General features: G+C 42.4%; 1 protein-coding gene across 3 annotated transcripts in view; it reads left to right on the top strand.

Moving 5' to 3' along the window:
- Nucleotides 1–5,077, top strand: part of LOC110525476 (LHFPL tetraspan subfamily member 3 protein) — a 56,692-nt gene extending 51,615 nt beyond the window's left edge. For 2 of the 3 annotated variants that reach the window (XR_002473762.2, XM_021605620.2), the window contains 2 exons: nucleotides 2,452–2,476; nucleotides 2,778–5,077. Coding sequence is in view for 2 of the 3 variants with exons in the window: in XM_021605620.2 (XP_021461295.1) it covers nucleotides 2,452–2,465 (14 nt within the window). In the remaining variant the exon portion in view is untranslated. Of the gene's footprint in view, nucleotides 1–2,448; nucleotides 2,477–2,777 lie in introns of all 3 variants that reach the window. The other variant, XM_021605612.2, reaches the window with a different exon arrangement.
- Nucleotides 5,078–20,179: the final 15,102 nt, after the last annotated feature.

Here is a 20,179-nt window from a genome sequence, read left to right as displayed (position 1 = left end):
TTTGACTATCATAGCTCTCCATTCATAGAAAATAACATTGGCTTTGGCATGCATTCAATCCTTTGTCCTTCTGACTCCTAGCTATAATAGTTAGCTAGTAACATCACTGAGAAAACCCGTCACTTATTGTGCACACCACAAAATGTAGTGGGAAAATCCGACCCGACTGGGAAAATTAATACCAGTGAATACAGCAGTTCTCAGGCAAGCTAGGGGCACACTATTGTCACTGTTGCATCACTTTGGATGACCACTAGCGACTTACACAGAACCAAAACCAGCTGCGTGCGTGGGCCATAGTGCATACATTTATTTTGTCCCCCGAAATGAGAAAACAACACGCAAGTTAAATATATCAAAACAAACTCTTAACCAATGACATACATTTGGGGACAGGTCGAAAAGCATTAAACATTTATGGCAATTTCGCTAGTTAGCTTGCTGTTGCTAGCTAATTTGTCCTGGGATATAAACATTAGGTTGTTATTTAACCTGAAATGCACAAGGTCCTCTACTCCGAGGAGCATCCAACAGATGCTGGGAGACAAATTCACCTTTCAGCAGGGCAATAACCGAAACACAAGGTCAAATCTACACTGGAGTTTCTCACCAAGACAACTTTGAATGTTCCTGAGTGGCCTACTTACAGTTTTGACTTAAATTGGCCTGAAAATCAAATGGCTGTCTAGCAATGATCAACAATCAAGTTGACAGAGTTTGAAGAATTTTTTAAAGAATAATGAAAAAAAGTCAATGAGACGTCTGCAATTTCTCTTTCTCTCTCTCTCTCACACACACACACACACACACACACACACACACACACACACACACACACACACACACACACACACACACACACACACACACACACACACACACACACACACACACCAATCAGGCCTTTATGGTAGAGTGGCCAGACGGAAGCCACTCCTCAGTAAAATAAACATGACAGCCCGCTTGGAGTTTTTCAACAGGCACCTAAAGGATTCTCAGACCATGAGAAACAAGATTATCTGGTACAATTTTTTATATTGATCTCTTTGACCTGAATGCCAAGCGTCATGTCTGAAGGAAACCTGACACCATCCCTACGGTGAAGCATGGTGATGGCAGCATCATGCTGTGGGGATATTTTTCAGCGGCAGGGAATGGGAGACTGGTCCAGAGTGCTCAGGACCTCAGACTGGGGCTTAGGTTCACCTTCCAACAGGACAATGACCCTAAGCACACACCCAAGACAATGCAGGAGCGGCTTTGGGAAAAGTCTCTGAATGTCCTTGAGTGGTCCAGCCAGAGCCTGGACTTGAACCCGATCGAACTTGAACCCGATCTGGAGAGACCTGAAAATAGCTGTGCAGCGATGCTACCCATCCAAACTGACAGAGCTTGAAAGGATCTGCAGAGAAGATTGGGAGAAACTACCCAAATCAGGAGTGCCAAGCTTGTAGTGTCATACCCAAGAAGACTCAAGGCTGTATTCGCTGCCGAAGGTGCTTCAACAAAGTACTGGGTAAAGGGTCTGAATAGTTATGTAAATGTAATATTTAAAGTTTTTTTTAAGTATACATTTGATGAGGCAAAAATTGATGAGATTGATGAGGCAAAACAAATATTTAATTGATTTTAGAATAAGGCTGTAACGTAACAAAATGTGGAAAAAGTCAAGGGGTCTGAATACTTCCCAAATGCATTGGGGCGGCAGGGTAACCAAGTGGTTAGAGCGTTGGAATAGTAACCGAAAGGTTCCCCGAGCTGACAAGGTAAAAATCTGTCGTTCTGCCCCTGAACAGGCAGTTAACCCACTGTTCCTAGGCTGTCATTGAAAATAAGAATTTGTTCTTAACTGACTTGCCTAGTTAAAAAAAGTACTGTATATGATTAATGTAATACCAGATACATGCACAAATATTCCCTTATAGGTACAGTTTTAAACATTCTCACATCTTCCTATCGTTTCACATTTATCAGATTACCCACTCCTAATGTTGAAGTTTAAACACTGAGGTAACCACTAATGCTCAGGCACTATTTAACAGAAAAACATTTACTATAAAAAGCTTATTCTGAACGGTTCTATGTAGAACTGTTCTTTCTTCCCAAATAATCGCCAAACAATGCTTTCTTCCAAAAGGGGTTCTTCAGATGAAAATGGTTCTTGATAGAACTCTATCTTTACGCAAACAACCCCATTGGGGAATGGGATCACTGTGTAGGTTTTAATGGAACCAGACAACCGAGTGAGTGAGTGAGTGAGTGAGTGAGTGAGAGAGAGAGAGAGGTTAATTGCAGAAGTATCATTGGCATACTACACTCATGTGACACACAATGCTGGTTGTTATAGATACTACACACACCACTTATCAGTGTATTTTTGCTAAAACAATCTCTATTTTTCTCTCTCCCCCACTGGCTCTATACCTCTCCCCTTCTCTTCTCGCACAGAAGCTGGGAATGCCTAAAACATCCATAGGTAAGTGATCCAAAATACAGTGAAACTGTCCTCACTGACAAACTACATTTTGGCTCCCAAAAACGTATCTATGGTTTCAATTAGCAGTGGGGGCCACTTCGCATAAAACTATCATGTCCTATTTAATTGAATATGATTCCAACAGGCTTGATTGGCATGGAAATTTAATATATGTCCTCACTGTGCTATTGTGGGACTACAGAGGAAATGGGTCCTAAATTGAAATGTCTGTGCATAAACAATTTGATTTTTCACACCCTAACCATGTCCCCTTTTTATCTCCCCCCCCCCCCCCCCCCAGGTGTGTTTCCTAGTGTGTGTGTTCACCGCTCATCACTCTCCAGCTTTTTACCCATCATCCCCAGATGGCTTTGGGAGAGAGAAGAAAGAGAGAGAGAGGGGGAGAAAGGAGGGAAGAGGAGGAGAAATGGATAGCTATGGAACTAGATGCCTCCACTCCATTCACACTTGCACGTTCACACTGTAATATTCCACACCTTACCCTCTAGTTTATAATATATACTGTATCTGCCAATGATATGTACATACGTGTGTCTTTGTTGTCCATCCTGCTCATAGTCCTAGCCCTATCGAGCGTCTCTACCCCACACTACTCCCTTATCACTGAGCCCGTAGAACCCCAGCAGAGACTGACAACCCTTACACAACTGATAATCAACCAAGGCAGGGACAGAGACTTTGACTGACCAACTGAAGACGTATGGATTATCTGCAAGAATGTGGATGGGTTGTACTATGTTGAAGTATTATACTGATACAAATACACAAACACGGTAGTACAGTTCACACATACATAAATGCACGTGGGGGAGCAAATACACACACACACACACACATACACACTCATCTAAAGTCACACGTGAATACATATCCTTAGACTTTAACCTTGTAATAAATCCATACGCTAACATGTTGAGCAACAGTAGATATTGTATATTAGTGTACCATGCCATCTCCTGAGTATGTGTTTATGTTTTAGTTGTGAAAAGAAGGAAATTACCTATTCTCATCTAATATTGGGTGTAAATTTACGATATCTCAAAATAATGTGTGAACTCTTACAAACAAAACCTATCCCTCCTCCTCATTCTCCCCCTCTTCCTCAAAAGCCGTCTTTACTAGCGCACTGTTGTCTAACGTGAGTGGCTACAGTTACTGTATATAGATAATTAATTATAGTTTTACAAAGTTGGGGCTGAAATATATGTATAAATACTAAAATATAAAAGAAGCACTGTTGTTGGAATTCAGTTTGTTACTCCATTTCAAGCGTACGTCGTCGATGCCCAGCTCAGTTCGTTTTGCACACTACTTGCATTTGAGGAGAATCTCAATGTTTTGTAGTTTGTGGTATGGTATATTCTTATTCACTGTGATGGGGGAGGTATTTGACTGTATGTCTGCTCCATATCTTGTAGCTGTTGGGTGAATGCGTGTTTGTATGAGTGTGAATGTAGGGGGGTGGGGGTGGGTTGGTTCTTCTATCCTTGTGGGGCTCTAAAATCCCCAAAAGTCTCCATGACAGTAAAATAAGGAAAATTGTCCACCGGGGGGACACTTCCCATGTCCCCATGAGAACAAAGGCTATGTTAGGTTTAAGGTTAGGGTTATATTTAGTGTTAGCGGTTAGGAGTTAGATTTTGGGTTAAGGAAAATATTATTTTTAATGGAAATCAATTTTAGGTCCCCACGAGGATAGAAGAACAAAACCTGTGTGTGTTTTTTAAATGCACCTTTTTAATGTACCAACACACCAGCCTCGTCCCATAACGACTCTTATACTATATAGTCCTGAACATACAAATGTATATTTCCCTCTCTTTTGATCTCTCGCTTTCGCGCTCACTTTCTCTCGCTCTTTCTCCATCTCATTCTCTCTATTGCACACTCCCTCGCTCTCCCCCTTTCCAGCTGTCTCTCTCTTTCTATCTCTCTCTGTCATGTTTTTATGAATGAGTGTATTTGTCAAATTAACCTTTTTAATGTACCATCAACTCTCTCTCTCTCTCTTCCATGTTTTTTCAGTATGAGTATGTTTGTTAAATGCACCTTTTTAATGTACCAACACACCAGCCTCATCTCATAACGAGTCTTATACTATGTAGTCATGTACATATTTATTTATTTCCCTCTCTTGATCTCTCACTTTCTTTCTCTCTCATGTCTCTTTTTCAGTATGTGTTCATAATTCATTATGGGGATGTGCAGGTAATATTAATTGTGGAGAGGGTCATATGTAATAATTGATTGATTGATTAATCTAGAAGGCCTGGTGAGGTTATTTAAGTCCTATACCTCCATCATGAGCTGAGGGGAGGAAGAGCAAAAAGAGGGGGAGGAGAAAAGGGATGAATATGAGAAGGAAGAGGTGTGAGCTAATAGTGTTAATACTGTAGGAACGAAAGGCCTGTCCCAGCCTCTTCTGTATGTATTTATGTACCACCAATGTAAATATAAATATATTACAGATACCAAACATTAAGCAAATACATGGACGAGAAGGGTAACGGCAATGGAATAAACAAACTTATTATAAAGCATATATGAATATGATTAATAAAGATTTTCACTGTAGAACAATGGTGTGTTTGCCCAGTGTTTTTTCATGGATTTGCATAGATTTTGTGGGCAGTACTGATCACTGGGGGCTCCCGAGTTGGCGCAGCGGTCTAAGGCACTGCATCTAAGTGCTGGAGGTGTCACTACAGACTCTGGTTCAATTCCAGGCTGTATCACATCTGGCCATGATTGAGAGTCCCAAAGGGCGGTGCACAATTGGCGCAGTGTCGTCGGGTTTAGCTGAGGTAGCCCGTCATTGTAAATAAGAATTTGTTCTTAACTGACTTAACTAAATAAAATCATGTTATGGGACCTTTGGCACCCTATGCTGTCTAGTTATAGAAACTAGCACTAGTTCGACATAAGACACAAGTGTACATACAGTTTTCTTACCCTGTTTACATCAATTATGTATATAATCCCTGGATTGCTTATGCTATGGGAGACCATATTGGCACGATCTCTAATATTAAGGAAGTCTCAAGGTTCTGCTGGCCTGAGTTAGAATACTTCATGATAAGCTATAGAGAGTTTTCATCTATATTTTTCGTAGCTGTCTATTTACCACCACAAACCGATGCTGCATTGTTGGGAAGGGCCCGTAAGTAAGCATTTCACTGTAATTCTACCCCGGTTGTTTACAAAGTATGTGACAATTAAAATGTAATTATAAAATATTTACCATGGTGGAGGAGTGCCAAGATGGAGGTGCAGTGGCTTCAAAACAGCGCCTCCTGTCAGTCATCTAGTGTATATGCACTGTGTGTACAAAACAAGAAGAACACTTTTCTAATGTTGAGTTGCACTCAACCCTCTTTTGCCTTCAGAACAGCCTTAATTCGTTGGGGCATGGAGTCTACAAGGTGTCGAAGGTGTTCCACAGGAATGCTGGCCCACGTTGACGCCAATGCTTCCCACAGTTGTGTCAAGTTGCTGACAAGGTACAAATCTGTCGTTCTGCCCCTGAACAGGCAGTTAACCCACTGTTCCCAGGCCGTCATTGAAAATAAGAATTTGTTCTTAACTGACTTGCCTGGTTAAATAAAGGTAAAAAAAAAATAAAATAAAAAAAAAAAAAATAAAAAAAGTTGACTGGATGTCATATGGGTTGTGGACCATTCTTGATAAACACAGGCAGAAAGAGCTGTCATCTTTGTGTATGAGGATATGCTACCTTTGAAACATAGGTACTGGACCACGAACTGACAGACTCATGATCACATAGCAATACTGCAGGAACTCATGTAGGTTCCTCAATCTCAGAATCAATACAATTTAACAGTGGGACTAGGCAGGGGACCCCGAGGGGTGCACATTTTGGTTTTTGCCCTAGCACTACACACACAGCCGATTCAAATAATCAAAGCTTGATAATGAGTTGATCATTTGAATCAGCTGTGTAGTGCTACAGCAAAAAAACTAAATATGCACCCCTTTGGGTCCCGAGGACCGAGTTTGGGAAACACTGCTATAGCCATGTCTGTCGTGTCCGTTTATGACTGCATGTCTGAGCGGCAAAAGCCCAGACCACCTTAGAGAATGTAAACTATGAAGCAGAGCACATGCAATGGAATTGTTCAGTCAATCAGATTAAGAAATAGCCTTAACCGGAGATTAGCAATGAGTCTGAGATCAACTTCACAACTTGTCACAAGGTATTCTGTTTCACAGAAAAGGTCTGTCATGTGAAGTCGATATGAATGGTTTGTTTGTTTATGTCTGAGAGAGAGAGAGAGAGAGAGAGAGAGAGAGAGAGAGAGATTATATCGAGCAGCTTTCAGCACTTGTGGGGATACTATGCTTTATTTATTTATTTTAATTGTTACAGTAGGCTTACTTTTTATGTTCTCTGTAGGCCTGCCCTAACTAAATGTACAGTGGTTGCTCCGCTAAACATTTTTTAATTATGCTGCGGGATTTAGAGGTAATTTGTGGTTTAGTACAGTGCTCTGCGTCACTACTTCATTGCTCCAGACCAGCGCAAGGGGGAGTTAGAGCACTGATTATGCTTTTGGGTCCCAAGGCAGCTGTCTACTGATGTCTCTGATTGAGAACCATACATAGGTAGCCTTTTCCCACTTGTGTCTTGTGGGTAGTTATTTTCTGTTTTGTGTGTCTGCACCAGACAGAACTGTTTTGTTTGTTCTGCTTTGTTATTTTTTGTTCTAGTGTTCAGTTCTATTAAAAATCATGAACATGTACGACGCTGCACATTGGTCCTCTTCTTCAAACAGCCGTTACACACGACTTCAGTATTTCTTACTAAAACTGTTGTTACTCTAAGGTTTTTATTCTAAGAGAAACTTAGACTACAATTACGTGTGGAAATGTTAGGATTATTTTGCTCTTACTGTAGCACTGTAGCCTACTACCAACCAGTAACATTTGTATAGAGCCTGAGTGGCACAGTGGTCTAAGACAATGCGTCTCAGTGCAAACTACATTGCTACAAATGCTGGCTGTGACCGGGAGACCCATGAGGCGAAGGAAGCTTTTGGTTTCTCTCCCTCTAAAAACAGAAATATATCATTATAAAAAACAAGCTGACATTATTTACCAATTAGTAACAATGTCTCACCCCTTGTTCAAGAATGGACTTTTTCTTGTTCATTTTACGTTATTTGAAAACAAATTCATCTCCAAAATATTGTTATTTAAAAAAAAATGTGATTATTATTCATTTAGAATTACACTGCTCAAAAAAATAAAGGGAACACTAAAATAACACATCCTAGATCTGAATGAATGAAATATTTTTATTAAATACTTTTTTATTTACATAGTTGAATGTGCTGACAACAAAATCACACAAATATTATCAATGGAAATCAAATGTATCAACCCATGGAGGTCTGGATTTGGAGTCACACTCAAAATTAAAGTGGAAAACCAAACTACAGGCTGATCCAACGTTGATTAAAACAAGTCAAAATGAGGCTCAGTAGTGTGTGTGGCCTCCATGTGACAGTATGACCTCCCTACAACGCCTGGGCATGCTCCTGATGAGGTGGCGGATGGTCTCCTGAGGGATCTCCTCCCAGACCTGGACTAAAGCATCCATCCGCCAACCCCTGGACAGTCTGTGGTGCAACGTGGCATTGGTGGATGGAGCGAGACATGATGTCCCAGATGTGCTCAATTGGAATCATGTCTGGGGAACGGGCGGGCCAGTCCATAGCATCAATGCCTTCCTCTTGCAGGAACTGCTGACACACTCCAGCCACATGAGGTCTAGCATTGTCTTGCATTAGGAGGAACCCAGGGCCAACCGCACCAGCATATGGTCTCACAAGGGGTCTGAGGATCTCATCTCGGTACCTAATGACAGTCAGGCTACCTCTGGCGAGCACATGGAGGGCTGTGCGGCCCCCCAAAGAAATGCCACCCCACACCATGACTGACCCACCGCCAAACCGGTCATGCTGGAGGATGTTGCAGGCAGCAGAACGTTCTCCACGGCGTCTCCAGACTCTGTCACGTGCTCAGTGTGAACCTGCTTTCATCTGTGAAGAGCACAGGGCGCCAGTGGTAAATTTTCCAATCTTGGTGTTCTCTGGCAAATGCCAAACATCCTGCACGGTGTTGGGCTGTAAGCACGACCCCACCTGTGGACGTCAGGCCCTCATACCACCCTCATGGAGTCTGTATCTGACTGTTTGAGCAGACACATGCACATTTGTGGCCTGCTGGAGGTCATTTTGCAGGGCTCTGGCAGTGCTCCTCCTGCTCCTCCTTGCACAAAGGCGGAGGTAGCGGTCCTGCTGCTGGGTTGTTGCCCTCCTACGGCCTCCTCCATGTCTCCTGATGTACTGGCCTGTCTCCTGGTAGCGCCTCCATGCTCTGGACACTACGCTGACAGACACAGCAAACCTTCTTGCCACAGCTCGCATTGATTTCCCATCCTGGATGACCTGCACTACCTGAGCCACTTGTGTGGGTTGTAGACTCCGTCTCATGCTACCACTAGAGTCAAAGCACCGCCAGCATTCAAAAGTGACCAAAACATCAGCCAGGAAGCATAGAAACTGAGAAGTGGTCTGTGGTCACTACCTGCAGAACCACTCCTTTATTGGGGGTGTCTTGCTAATTGCCTATAATTTCCACCTGTTGTCTATTCCATTTGTACAACAGCATGTGAAATCTATTGTCAATCAGTGTTGCTTCCTAAGTGGACAGTTTGATTTCACGGAAGTGTGATTGACTTGGAGTTACATTGTGTTGTTTAAGTGTTCCCTTCATTTTTTTGAGCAGTGTATATATATATATATATATATATATGACACACACTACTGTTCAGAAGTTTGGGGTCACTTAGAAATTTCCTTGTTTTTGTTTGAGAAACAGACACCTCACAAGTCCTCAACTGGCAGCTTCATTACATAGTACCCGCAAAACACCAGTCTCAACGTCAACAGTGAAGAGGCTACTCCGGGTTCCTCTGTCCAGTGTCCGTTCTTTTGCCCATTTTTATTGGCCAGTCTGAGATTTGCCTTTTTTTCTTTGCAACTCTGCCTAGAAGGCCAGCATCCGGAGTCGCCTCTTCACTGTTGACTTTGAGACTGGTGTTTTGCAGGTACTATTAAGGATTAGCCCCTTTTTTTCAATTTTCGCCTAAAATGACATACCCAAATCTAACTGCCTGTAGCTCAGGCCCTGAAGCAAGGAGATGCATATTATTGGTACCATTTGAAAGGAAACACTCTGAAGTTCAAGGAAACGTGAAAGGAATGTAGTAGAATAGATCTGGTAAAGGCTAATACAAAATCTTGCCTACCCTTTGGATTATAATACATTTCTGAGACTCAAACCATCTGCCTCCCGTGTCTGCATCTGGGTCTCGCCTTGTGCCCTGATATATTTGGAGATTTCACTTTCAAATAACCTAAAGTGAGGGAGGAAAAAGGCCATTCTTGAACATGGTGTGAGACATTCTTGCTAATTTGTAAATAAAGCCAGTATGTTATTTAGAATGATTTATTTCTGTTTTTAGAGGGAGAGAAACCAAAAGCCCACCGTCCCCTCATGGGTTTCCCAGTCACAGCTGGCAACGGGTATCGAACCAGCATCTGTAGCAACGCAGTTTGCACTGAGATGCAGTGTCTTAGACCGGTTTTTAATGCTGATCAATTGCCTTGATCAATTGCCTTGCACAAAGTATATATTGTCCTGCTAGTTGCCCATGATGGCTTTGTACAACGTGACCGGTCGATTGATGGCTACAGTATTACAGTAAAAGCTAAATAATCCTCAGATTTCCACACCTTCATTGTATTCTAACCAATAACCAAACGAAGATTCAGTGAAAATAAAAATCTAATTGATTTCTCAAAACCAGCCCCCATGCTTGTCTCAGAGTAGTGTTGTCTTGACCTCTGAATGCCGTCTTCTCTCCTTTCGACTTGCCTCTTCCATTCATTTTGAAAGAGTATTTTCCGGTAAGCATAATCACTGCTCTAACTCCCCCTTGCGCTGGTCTGGAGCAGTGACGCAGGGTACCGTACTAAACCACAAATGACCTCTTAAGTCCCACAGCAATATCTCAAAACTTTTAGTTGAGCAACCACTGCATCTAATGTTAGAGAAGCTTCCTTTGAAGAAAACTCTGAGTTATATCGGATAGAAATTTCTAACCAGGTGATGTAAAGCCATAGTAAGTGAGTTTCAAAATTAACAATTTATGATCAATAACATCAAAGGCTGCACTGAAATCAAACAACACAGCTCTAACTACCATTTTTATTATCCACTTATTTTATCCAGTCATCTGTCATCGGAGTCAGTACAGTACAAGATGAGTGCCCATCTCTATATGCATGCTGAAAGTCAGTAGCTAACTTGTTCTCTGAAAAATATCGTTGTATTTCTTCAAACACCAGTTTACTAAGAAAAGGCAGCAAACTGATTGGGCTGCTGTCAGAGCCAGCAAACGGTGCATTACCATTTTTAGGCAGCGGAATGACTAAGGATTCCTTCCACGCCTTTGGACACCCTTTGGTTATAGATGTACCAAATAGGGGTAGCAATACAGTCTACTACCATTCTCAATAGTTTCCCTTCAAGGTTGCCTATTCAAGGTAGCTTATGATTGATAGATAAGTCATTTTTCACCTCTCCAACACAGACGTCATCAAATTCAAAACAGGCATTAGTCACAGATCCAACACAATTGTTGTCCACTCTAGATGGTTGAGTGATGACCTGGGTGATGTCGCAGGAATTATTCACAGATCCAACACAATTGTTGTACACTCTAGATGGTTGAGTGATAACCTGGGTGATGTCACAGGCATTAGTCACAGATCCAACACCATTGTTGTCCACTCTAGATGGTTGAGTGATAACCTGGGTAATATTCCAGGCATTAGTCACAGATCCAACACTATTGTTGTCCACCCTAGTTGGTTGAGTGATAACCTGGGTGATGTCATAGGCATTATTCACAGATTCAACACCATTGATGCAACACTTTCATTCCTCTCAAAATTTGTAGAAAAAGCTGTTGCGCAGCAACTCACTGCCTTCCTGGAGACAAGACAATGTATACGAAATGCTTCCGTCTGGTTTTAGACCCCAACACAGCACTGAGACTGCACTTGTGAAGGTGGTAAATGCCCTTTTAATGGCGTCAGACCGAGGCTCTGCATCTGTCCTCATGCTCCTAGACCTTAGAGCTGCTTTTGATACCATCGATCACCACATTCTTTTGGAGAGATTGGAAACCCAAATTGGTCTACACGGACAAGTTCTGGCCTGGTTTAGATCTTATCTGTAGGAAAGATATCAGTTTGTCTCTGTGAATGGTTTGTCCTCTGACAAATCAACTGTAAATTTCGGTGTTCCTCAAGGTTCCGTTTTATGACCACTATTGTTTTCACTATATATTTTACCTCTTGGGGATGTCATTCGAAAACATAATGTTAACTTTCACTGCTATGCGGATGACACACAGCTGTACATTTCAATGAAACATGGTGAAGCCCCAAAATTGCCCTGGCTAGAAGCCTGTGTTTCAGACATAAGGAAGTGGATGGCTGCAAACTTTTTACTTTTAAACTTGGACAAAACAGAGATGCTTGTTCTAGGTCCCAAGAAACAAAGAGATCTTCTGTTGAATCTGACAATTAATCTTAATGGTTGTACAGTTGTCTCAAATAAAACTGTGAAGGACCTCGGCGTTACTCTGGACCCTGATCTCTCTTTTGACGGACATATCAAGACTGTTTCAAGGACAACTTTTTTCCATCTACGTAACAATGCAACAATCAGAAACTTTCTGTCCAAAAATGATGCAGAAAAATGTATTCATGCTTTTGTTACTTCTAGGTTAGACTACTGCAATGCTCTACTTTCCGGATACCCGGTTAAAGCACTAAATAAACTTCAGTTAGTTCTAAATACGGCTGCTAGAATCCTGACTAGAACCAAATAATTTGATCATATTACTCCAGTGCTAGCCTCCCTCCCTTCCTGTTAAGGCAAGGGCTGATTTCAAGGTTTACTGCTAACCTACAAAGCATTACATGGGCTTGCTCCTACCTATCTTTCCGATTTGGTCCTACCGTACATACCTACACGTACGCTACGGTCACAAGACGCAGGCCTCCTAATTGACCCTAGAATTTCTAAGCAAACAGCTGGAGGCAGGGCTTTCTCCTATAGAGCTCCATTTTTATGGAATGGTCTGCCTACCCATGTGAGAGACGCAGACTCGGTCTCAACCTTTAAGTCTTTACTGAAGACTCATCTCTTCAGTGGATCATATGATTGAGTGTAGTCTGGCCCAGGAGTGTGAAGGTGAACGGAAAGGCTCTGGAGCAACAAACCACCCTTGCTGTCTCTGCCTGGCCGGTTCCCCTGTCTCCACTGGGATTCTCTGCCTCTAACCCTATTACAGGGGCTGAGTCACTGGCTTACTGATGCTCTTTCATGCCGTCCCTAGGAGGTGTGTGTCACTGACGTGATCTTCCTGTCTGGGTTGGCGCTCCCCCCTTGGGTTGTGCTGTGGCGGAGATCTTTGTGGGCCATACTCTGCCTTGACTCAGGATGGTAAGTTGGTGGTTGAAGATATCCCTCTAGTGGTGTGGGGGCTGTGCTTTGGCAAAGCGGGTGGGGTTATATCCTTCCTATTTGGCCCTGTCCGGGGGTATCATCGGATGGGGCCACAGTGTCTCCTGACCCTTCCTGTCTTAGCCTCCATTATTTATGCTGCAGTAGTTTATGTGTCAGGGGGCTAGGGTCAGTTTGTTATGTCTGGAGTACTTCTCCTGTCTTATCCAGTGTCCTGTGTGAATGTAAGTATGCTCTCTCTAATTCTCTCTCTCTCTCTCTCTTTCTCTCTCTCTCGGAGGACCTGGGCCCTAGGACCATGCCTCAGGACTACCTGGCATGATGACTCCTTGCTGTCCCCAGTCCACCTGGCCATGCAGCTGCTCCAGTTTCAACTGTTCTGCCTGCGGCTAAGGATCCCTGACCTCTTCACCGGACGTGCTACCTGTCCAAGACCTGCTTTGTGATGGTCACCCCAATACCTTGACTTTGTTGTCCTTCAGCCATTTTGCTATAACTTTGGAAGTATGCGTGGGATTGTCCATTGGAAGACCCATTTACGACCAAGCTTTAACTTCCTGACTGATGTCTTGAGATGTTGCTTCAATATATCCACACCATTTTAATCTTTCATGATCCCATCTATTTCGTGAAGCACACCAGTCCCTCCTGCAGCAAAGCACCCCCACAACATGATGCTGCCACCCCTGTGCTTCACGGTTGGGATGGGCACCTAGCTTAGATTGTAGGACGACCAGGGTGTTAAGCATATCTCAGTTTAGGTCACCTAACAGAACGAACTCTGAAGATAGATGGGGTCAATCAATTCACATGTGGTGTCCAGGGCACAGCTGGGAGCTGGGGGGGGGGGGTCTATAACAGGCGGCAAGCCTCACTCCTTTTTCCTCCAAACATAACAACGGTCATTATGGCCAAACAGTTCTTTTTTTTTCATCGGACCAGAGGACATTTCTCCAAAAAGTACAATCTTTGTCCCCATGTGCAGTTGCAAACCATAGTCTGGCTATTATATGGCTGTTTTGGAACAGTGGCTTCTTCCTTGCTGAGCGGCCTTTCAGGTTATGTGGATATAGGACTTGTTTTACTGTGGATATAGATACGTTTGTACCTGTTTCCTCCAGCATCTTCACAAGGTCCTTTGCTGTTTTCTGGGGTTGATTTGCACTTTTTGCACTAAAGTACGTTCTAGGAGACAGAATGCGTCTCCTTCCTGAGCGGAATGACTGCTGCATGGTCCCATGGTGTTTATACTTGCGTACTATTGTTTGTACAGATGAACGTGGTACCTTCAGGGGTTTGGAAATTTCTCCCAAGGATGAACCAGACTTGTGGAGGTCTACAGTTTTTTCCTGAGGTCTTGGCTGATATCTTTTGATTTTCCCATGATGTCAAGCAAAGAGGCACTGAGCTTGAAGGTAGGCCTTGAAATACATCCACAGGTACACCTCCAATTGACTCAAATGATGTCAATTAGCCTATCAGAAGCTTATAAAGCTATGACATCATTTTCTGGAATTTTCCAAGCTGTTTAAAGGCACAGTCAACTTAGTGTATGTAAACTTCTGACCAACTGGAATTGTGATACAGTGAAAAAATCTGTCAGTAAACTATTGTTAGAAGAATTACTTGCGTCATGCACAAAGTAGATGTCCTAACCGACTTGCCAAAATGATAGTTTGTGAACAAGGAATTTGGAGTGGGTGAAAAATGAGTGTTAACGCCTCCAACCTAATTGCGTGTAAATTTTCGACTTCAACTGTACCTGGAAAGTATGACAGAACTTTGCAGGCTATCTTTGCAGTAGATTGCAACTCTTCCCCTTTAAGCAGTTCTATCTTGGCGGAAAATGTTGTAGTTGGGGATGGAAATCTCCAAATTTTTGGTGGCCTTCCTAAGCCAGGATTCAGACACGGCAAGGACATCAGGGTTGGCGGAGTGTGCTAAAGCAGTGGGTTAAACCAACTTCGGGAGGAGGCTTCTGATGTTATCATGCATGAAACCAAGGATTTTATGGTTACAGAAGTCAACAAAAGATAGCGCCTGGGGACACACAGGGCCTGGGTTAATCTCTACATCATCCGAGGAACAGAGGAGGAGTAGGATGATGGTACGGCTAAAGGCTATCAATACTGGTCGTCTAGTGCGTTGGGGGCAGAGAATAAAAGGAGCAGATTTCTGGCCGTGGTAGAATAGATTCAGGGCATAATGTACAGACAGGGGTATTGTAGGGTGCGGGTACAGTGGAGGTAAACCTAGGCATTGGGTGACGATAAGTGAGGTTGCATTTCTGGAGGCACTAGTTATGCTAGGTGAGGTCACCGCATGTGTTGGAGGTGGGACAAAAGAGGTATCTGAGGCACGTTGAGTGGGGCTAGGGGCTCCGCAGTAAAATAAAACAATGATGACTGTCCTAAACAACAGTATTCAAAGCATATTGACATTAGAGAGAGACATAAAGCAAGGCATAAAGCAATCACAGGTATTGATTGGGAGAGCTAGCGAAGACAACAACGGCTAAGACAACAACAGCTAATCAGCTAAGACAACAACAACAACAACAACAGGTAAAATTGAGATGAATGGGTAGAGAGGGTCAGTTAACTACACACAGGGCCTGAGTTTGAGGCTGAGGCCGACAGATAAACAAAATAAACAAAAATATAGTACCGTGATTAATGTCCAGCAGGCATCAGCTATGTAGCCACGCTAGTAAGCGGAGGACATGGTGTTCCTAAAGTTAGTATGCCGGGGCTAGCAGCAGCGTCTTCACCGACATCTGACAAAGGCCGGCTGAGGGCACATCGGACGGGATTACGTCGGCAGACCAGTCGTGATGGATCGGCGGGGCTTCGTGTCGACAAAGGGTCCAGGCCAATTGGCAAAAGAGCTGAAGCTGAAGTAATTTAGTTTGCTAGCCGGGAGATGCGCCTGGCTCGAGGCTAACTGGTGCTAGCTTCGGGATAAGGGCGTTAGCCACTATAGCCACTCGGTAGCAGCTAGCTAGCTACAATGATCCGATGCAAAGGTCCAGAGCTTACGGCAGGAATCCGGTGAGGTAGTGGCTTCTAGTCGTGTTAGTGAAGAGTCCGGGAGTCTGTGTAGCCGAGTGATCATAGTGTCCACTGAGCAGGTCGGGAGATGGGCCTGTCTCAAGGCTAGCCTCGGGGCTGGGCCACTCTGGAGTAATGGTCCAGAGCTTACGGGAGGAATCTGGTGAAGTAGTGGAGAAAAGCAGTCCGATAAGCTCAGGGCTGAAGGAGACTAGTTTAATCAGGCCTTCATGGTTGAATTGCTGAAAAGAAACCACTAGTAAAGGACACCAATAAGAAGAGACTTGCTTGGGCCAAGAAAAACTAGCAATGGACATTAGACCGGTGGAAATCTGTCCTTTGGTCTGATGAGTCCAAATTTTTGATTTTTGTTTTCAACTGCTGTGTATTTGTGAGACACAGAGTAGCTAAAAGGATGATCTCCACATTTGTGATTCCCACCATGAAGCAATGGAAGTGGATGTGTAATGGTGTGGGGATGCCTTGCTGGTTACACTGTCAGTGATTTATTTAGAATTGAAGACACACTTAACCAGCATGGCTACCACAGCATTCTGCATTGATTATGCCATCCCATCTTGTTTAAGATTATTGGGACTATCCTTGGTTTTTTTGGACAATGACCCAACACACCTCCAGGCTGTGTAAGGGCTATTTGACCAAGAAGGAGAGTGATGGCGTGCTGTATCAGATGACCTGGCCTCCACAATCACCCGACCTTGAGTTGGTTCGGGATGAGTTGGACCTAAGAGTGAAGGAAAAGCAGCCAACAAGAGCTCAGCATATGTGGGAACTCCTTCAAGACTGTTGGGAAAGCACTCCAGGTGAAGTTGAGAGAATGCCAAGATTGTGCAAAGTTTTAATCAAGGCAAAGGATGGCTACTTTGAAGAATCTAAAATCTAAAATATATTTTGATTTGTTTAACACTTTTTTGGTTACTACATGATGCCATGTGTTATTTCATAGTTTTGATTTCTTCACTAATATTCTACAATGCAGAATAAAGTGAACAATTAAGAAAACCCCTTGAATGAGTAGGTGTGTCAAATCTTTTGACTGTTACTGTATATACAGTGCCTTCAGAAAGTATTGACTTGACTTATTCCACATTTTGTTGTGTTACAGCCTGAATTCAAAATGGATTAAATCTCCCAAAATTCTCGGCTTTCTACACACAATCCCCCATAATGACAATGTGAGAGAATTTTTTTTATGTTTTTGCACATTTATTGAAAATGAAATACACACATTTACATAAGTATTCACATTCCTGATTCAATACATGTTAGAACTCACCTTTGGCAGCGATTACAGCTGTTGTGTCTTTAAGCCCGAGTGGATAACCCATGACATTCCGTGCCAAGATTGACAGATTCTGTAATCACCACCCCTTTCAAGCCTATCACAAAGACAAACTAAACAGCTCTTCCCAACATCCTGCCATGACTTGGAATGATCTGCTAAAGGTCAGGAGATAATTATCAGATCTCCTTTATGCCCACATGTATGAAGGAGGGGGAGGTCATCAGAGGCCTTTTGGTGAAACTGCTATGTTCCAACAAAGAAATCCTTCTCTCCCCTTTCTCTCAGCAACAAAGAGGAAATGGCCTAGAGAGAAAAATGACATTTTAAACACAATGTCTTCACAATATAAAAAAAAGTTGGAATCGTCTTTGTCTTTTATTGGACTTTGTCTTTTATTTTTCTGTATTACCAGTGTAATACATGTTTTACTGTAATATGAGACAGCACAAATATGACCATGATAAAATCTGTATATGTACAGTGCCTTGCGAAAGTATTCGGCCCCCTTGAACTTTGCGACCTTTTGCCACATTTCAGGCTTCAAACATAAAGATATAAAACTGTATTTTTTTGTGAAGAATCAACAACAAGTGGGACACAATCATGAAGTGGAACAACATTTATTGGATATGTAGATTATTATGTATCATTGTTTAAAAAATATATATATATGTTTGTAACAAAGATTATGTTGTTTATATCCGTAAGTCCACCAATGTGTGCACTTAAACATTCCACGTTTCTCAATATTCCAAACCCTGGTCACATATTTTTTTCCTCAAATAAGGTTTTACCGGGTCGTTTCACATTTTCGTGACTAAAATGTTTGTATTTTTTTTCTACACACATACACACACAAGATAACTAACTTCTATGGTGTTATTTTTGATGCTGTACACTCCGAACAATAAAATATATTGTTGTATAATGTGCACTGAAAACATTTATGACCATCTGAATGGTTGTCAGAAAAGTATTAAGTAATTAAAGGCTGACATTTTACAGCCAGTGAACACAAGAAATTAACGAGGGAATGGGTAGGTCAAGTTTTTCCGTCCTTGTTTTAACTCTAAAGCAAATCTTATAAGTGAACACATCCCCTTTTGCGTAAGCAACACCATGTCTGATCCCTCAGGCAGGTTTGTTTCGGTGCAGGGGCATATTTATTCAGAGTTTTGGACCCTATTGAATATTTATGCTCCTAACTTTAATGACCATGTGTTTATTCAGAATGTCTTCCTTCAGGTTGCTCAAGCACCACCAGGATGGCTACTGGCTGGAGGAGATTAAAATGTTTGTTTAGATACAGTTCTTGACAGGTCCTCTGATAAACCCTCCCCTCTTACCAAAGCTGGCAAGCTCACCATGTCATTCATGAAAGATCTCAATTTACTAGACATCTGGAGACAGATGCACCCACAGTATAGGGACTACTCTTTTTATTCACACCCACACAACAAACACACACACATCGATAATGTTTTGCTATCAACCCAACTGTTTTGGATACTGAGTGTTAGATACTGATTATCTCCCCAGATTGCTGAGTGACCATTCTCCTCTGTTATTATTCCTACCAAGGTAAATGGAGCATATAGATGAAGGCTAAATTATACACTCCTGAAGAAACCTGAATTTTGTGCATTCATCAAAGTGCAGATCAATATTTTTACTTTGACAAACAAACCCTCTGCTCCTGACAGTTTCATTATTTGAGACACATTGAAAGCCTATCTGAGGGGACAGATCCTTTCCTATACTTAAGGGTTGAAAAGAAAACACGGTGCTGAACTGAATATACTGAACTCTGAAATCTCTGAGCTAGAGAAAACCTACCAAAGAGGCCAGACTAAAGATCTATACAGGCTTATCTTATCGTAAATAAAAAACTGAAATATAATACTCTGAACACGTATCAAGCTGAGAGGGCCATCACTAAATCAAAACAGCCTTACTATGAACTTGGAGAGAATGCACACAAAGTATTGGCATAGCAACTGAAAGCAGAAGATAGTACTAGGACAATTAATTATATAGAAACTCTTACTAATTAGATATTTGATCCTACTGAAATTAAAGATGCTTTGAAGAAGTACTACGGGGTCCACTATACTTCCGAATCAAGCGATGATCCGTCAGAGATTGACTCTTTTCTCTCAATCTCCTATGCCTGTCAGAGGAAGACAGAGAGAGCCTGAGTGAGCAGTTCTCAGTCATGGGGACTACTGTTGGAGGCCATTAAATCTTTACCTTCTAATGAATATCCTGGGAAGGATGGCTTCCCACCAGAGTTCTTTAAAGAATTAAAGGAGCTGTTGGTCCCCTATCTTATGGAGCTACTTAAAAAATCCGGGGAGGACAACTACTTTCCAGAGTCTTTCTCTCAAGTGGCGATTACAGTAATCCACAAGAAAGGGAAAAAACCTGCTAAAGTGTGCTAAAGTGTGCCACCTATAGGCCAATCTCTCTCCTTAACACAGATTGTAAACTGGTCACCAAGATGCTATCTAAGAGACTGGAGTCATGTCTCCCCCTTTTGGTCAACCCATATCAGACTGGCTTCATAATTTAATTGATTGTCCAAGAAGGTTCTTTGATATATTTCACCATGCTAACAAAAACAAAATACCTAGTGTCGCAGTCTCCCTCGATGCCAAAAAGGCCTTTGATAGGGTCGAATGACCATATCTCTTTCACATT

This window comes from Oncorhynchus mykiss, chromosome 1 (assembly GCF_013265735.2).
Source record: "Oncorhynchus mykiss isolate Arlee chromosome 1, USDA_OmykA_1.1, whole genome shotgun sequence".
Lineage (NCBI taxonomy): Eukaryota > Metazoa > Chordata > Actinopteri > Salmoniformes > Salmonidae > Oncorhynchus > Oncorhynchus mykiss.
Note: the sequence above shows the minus strand (reverse complement) of the source record. Positions and strands in the feature narration are given on the sequence as shown.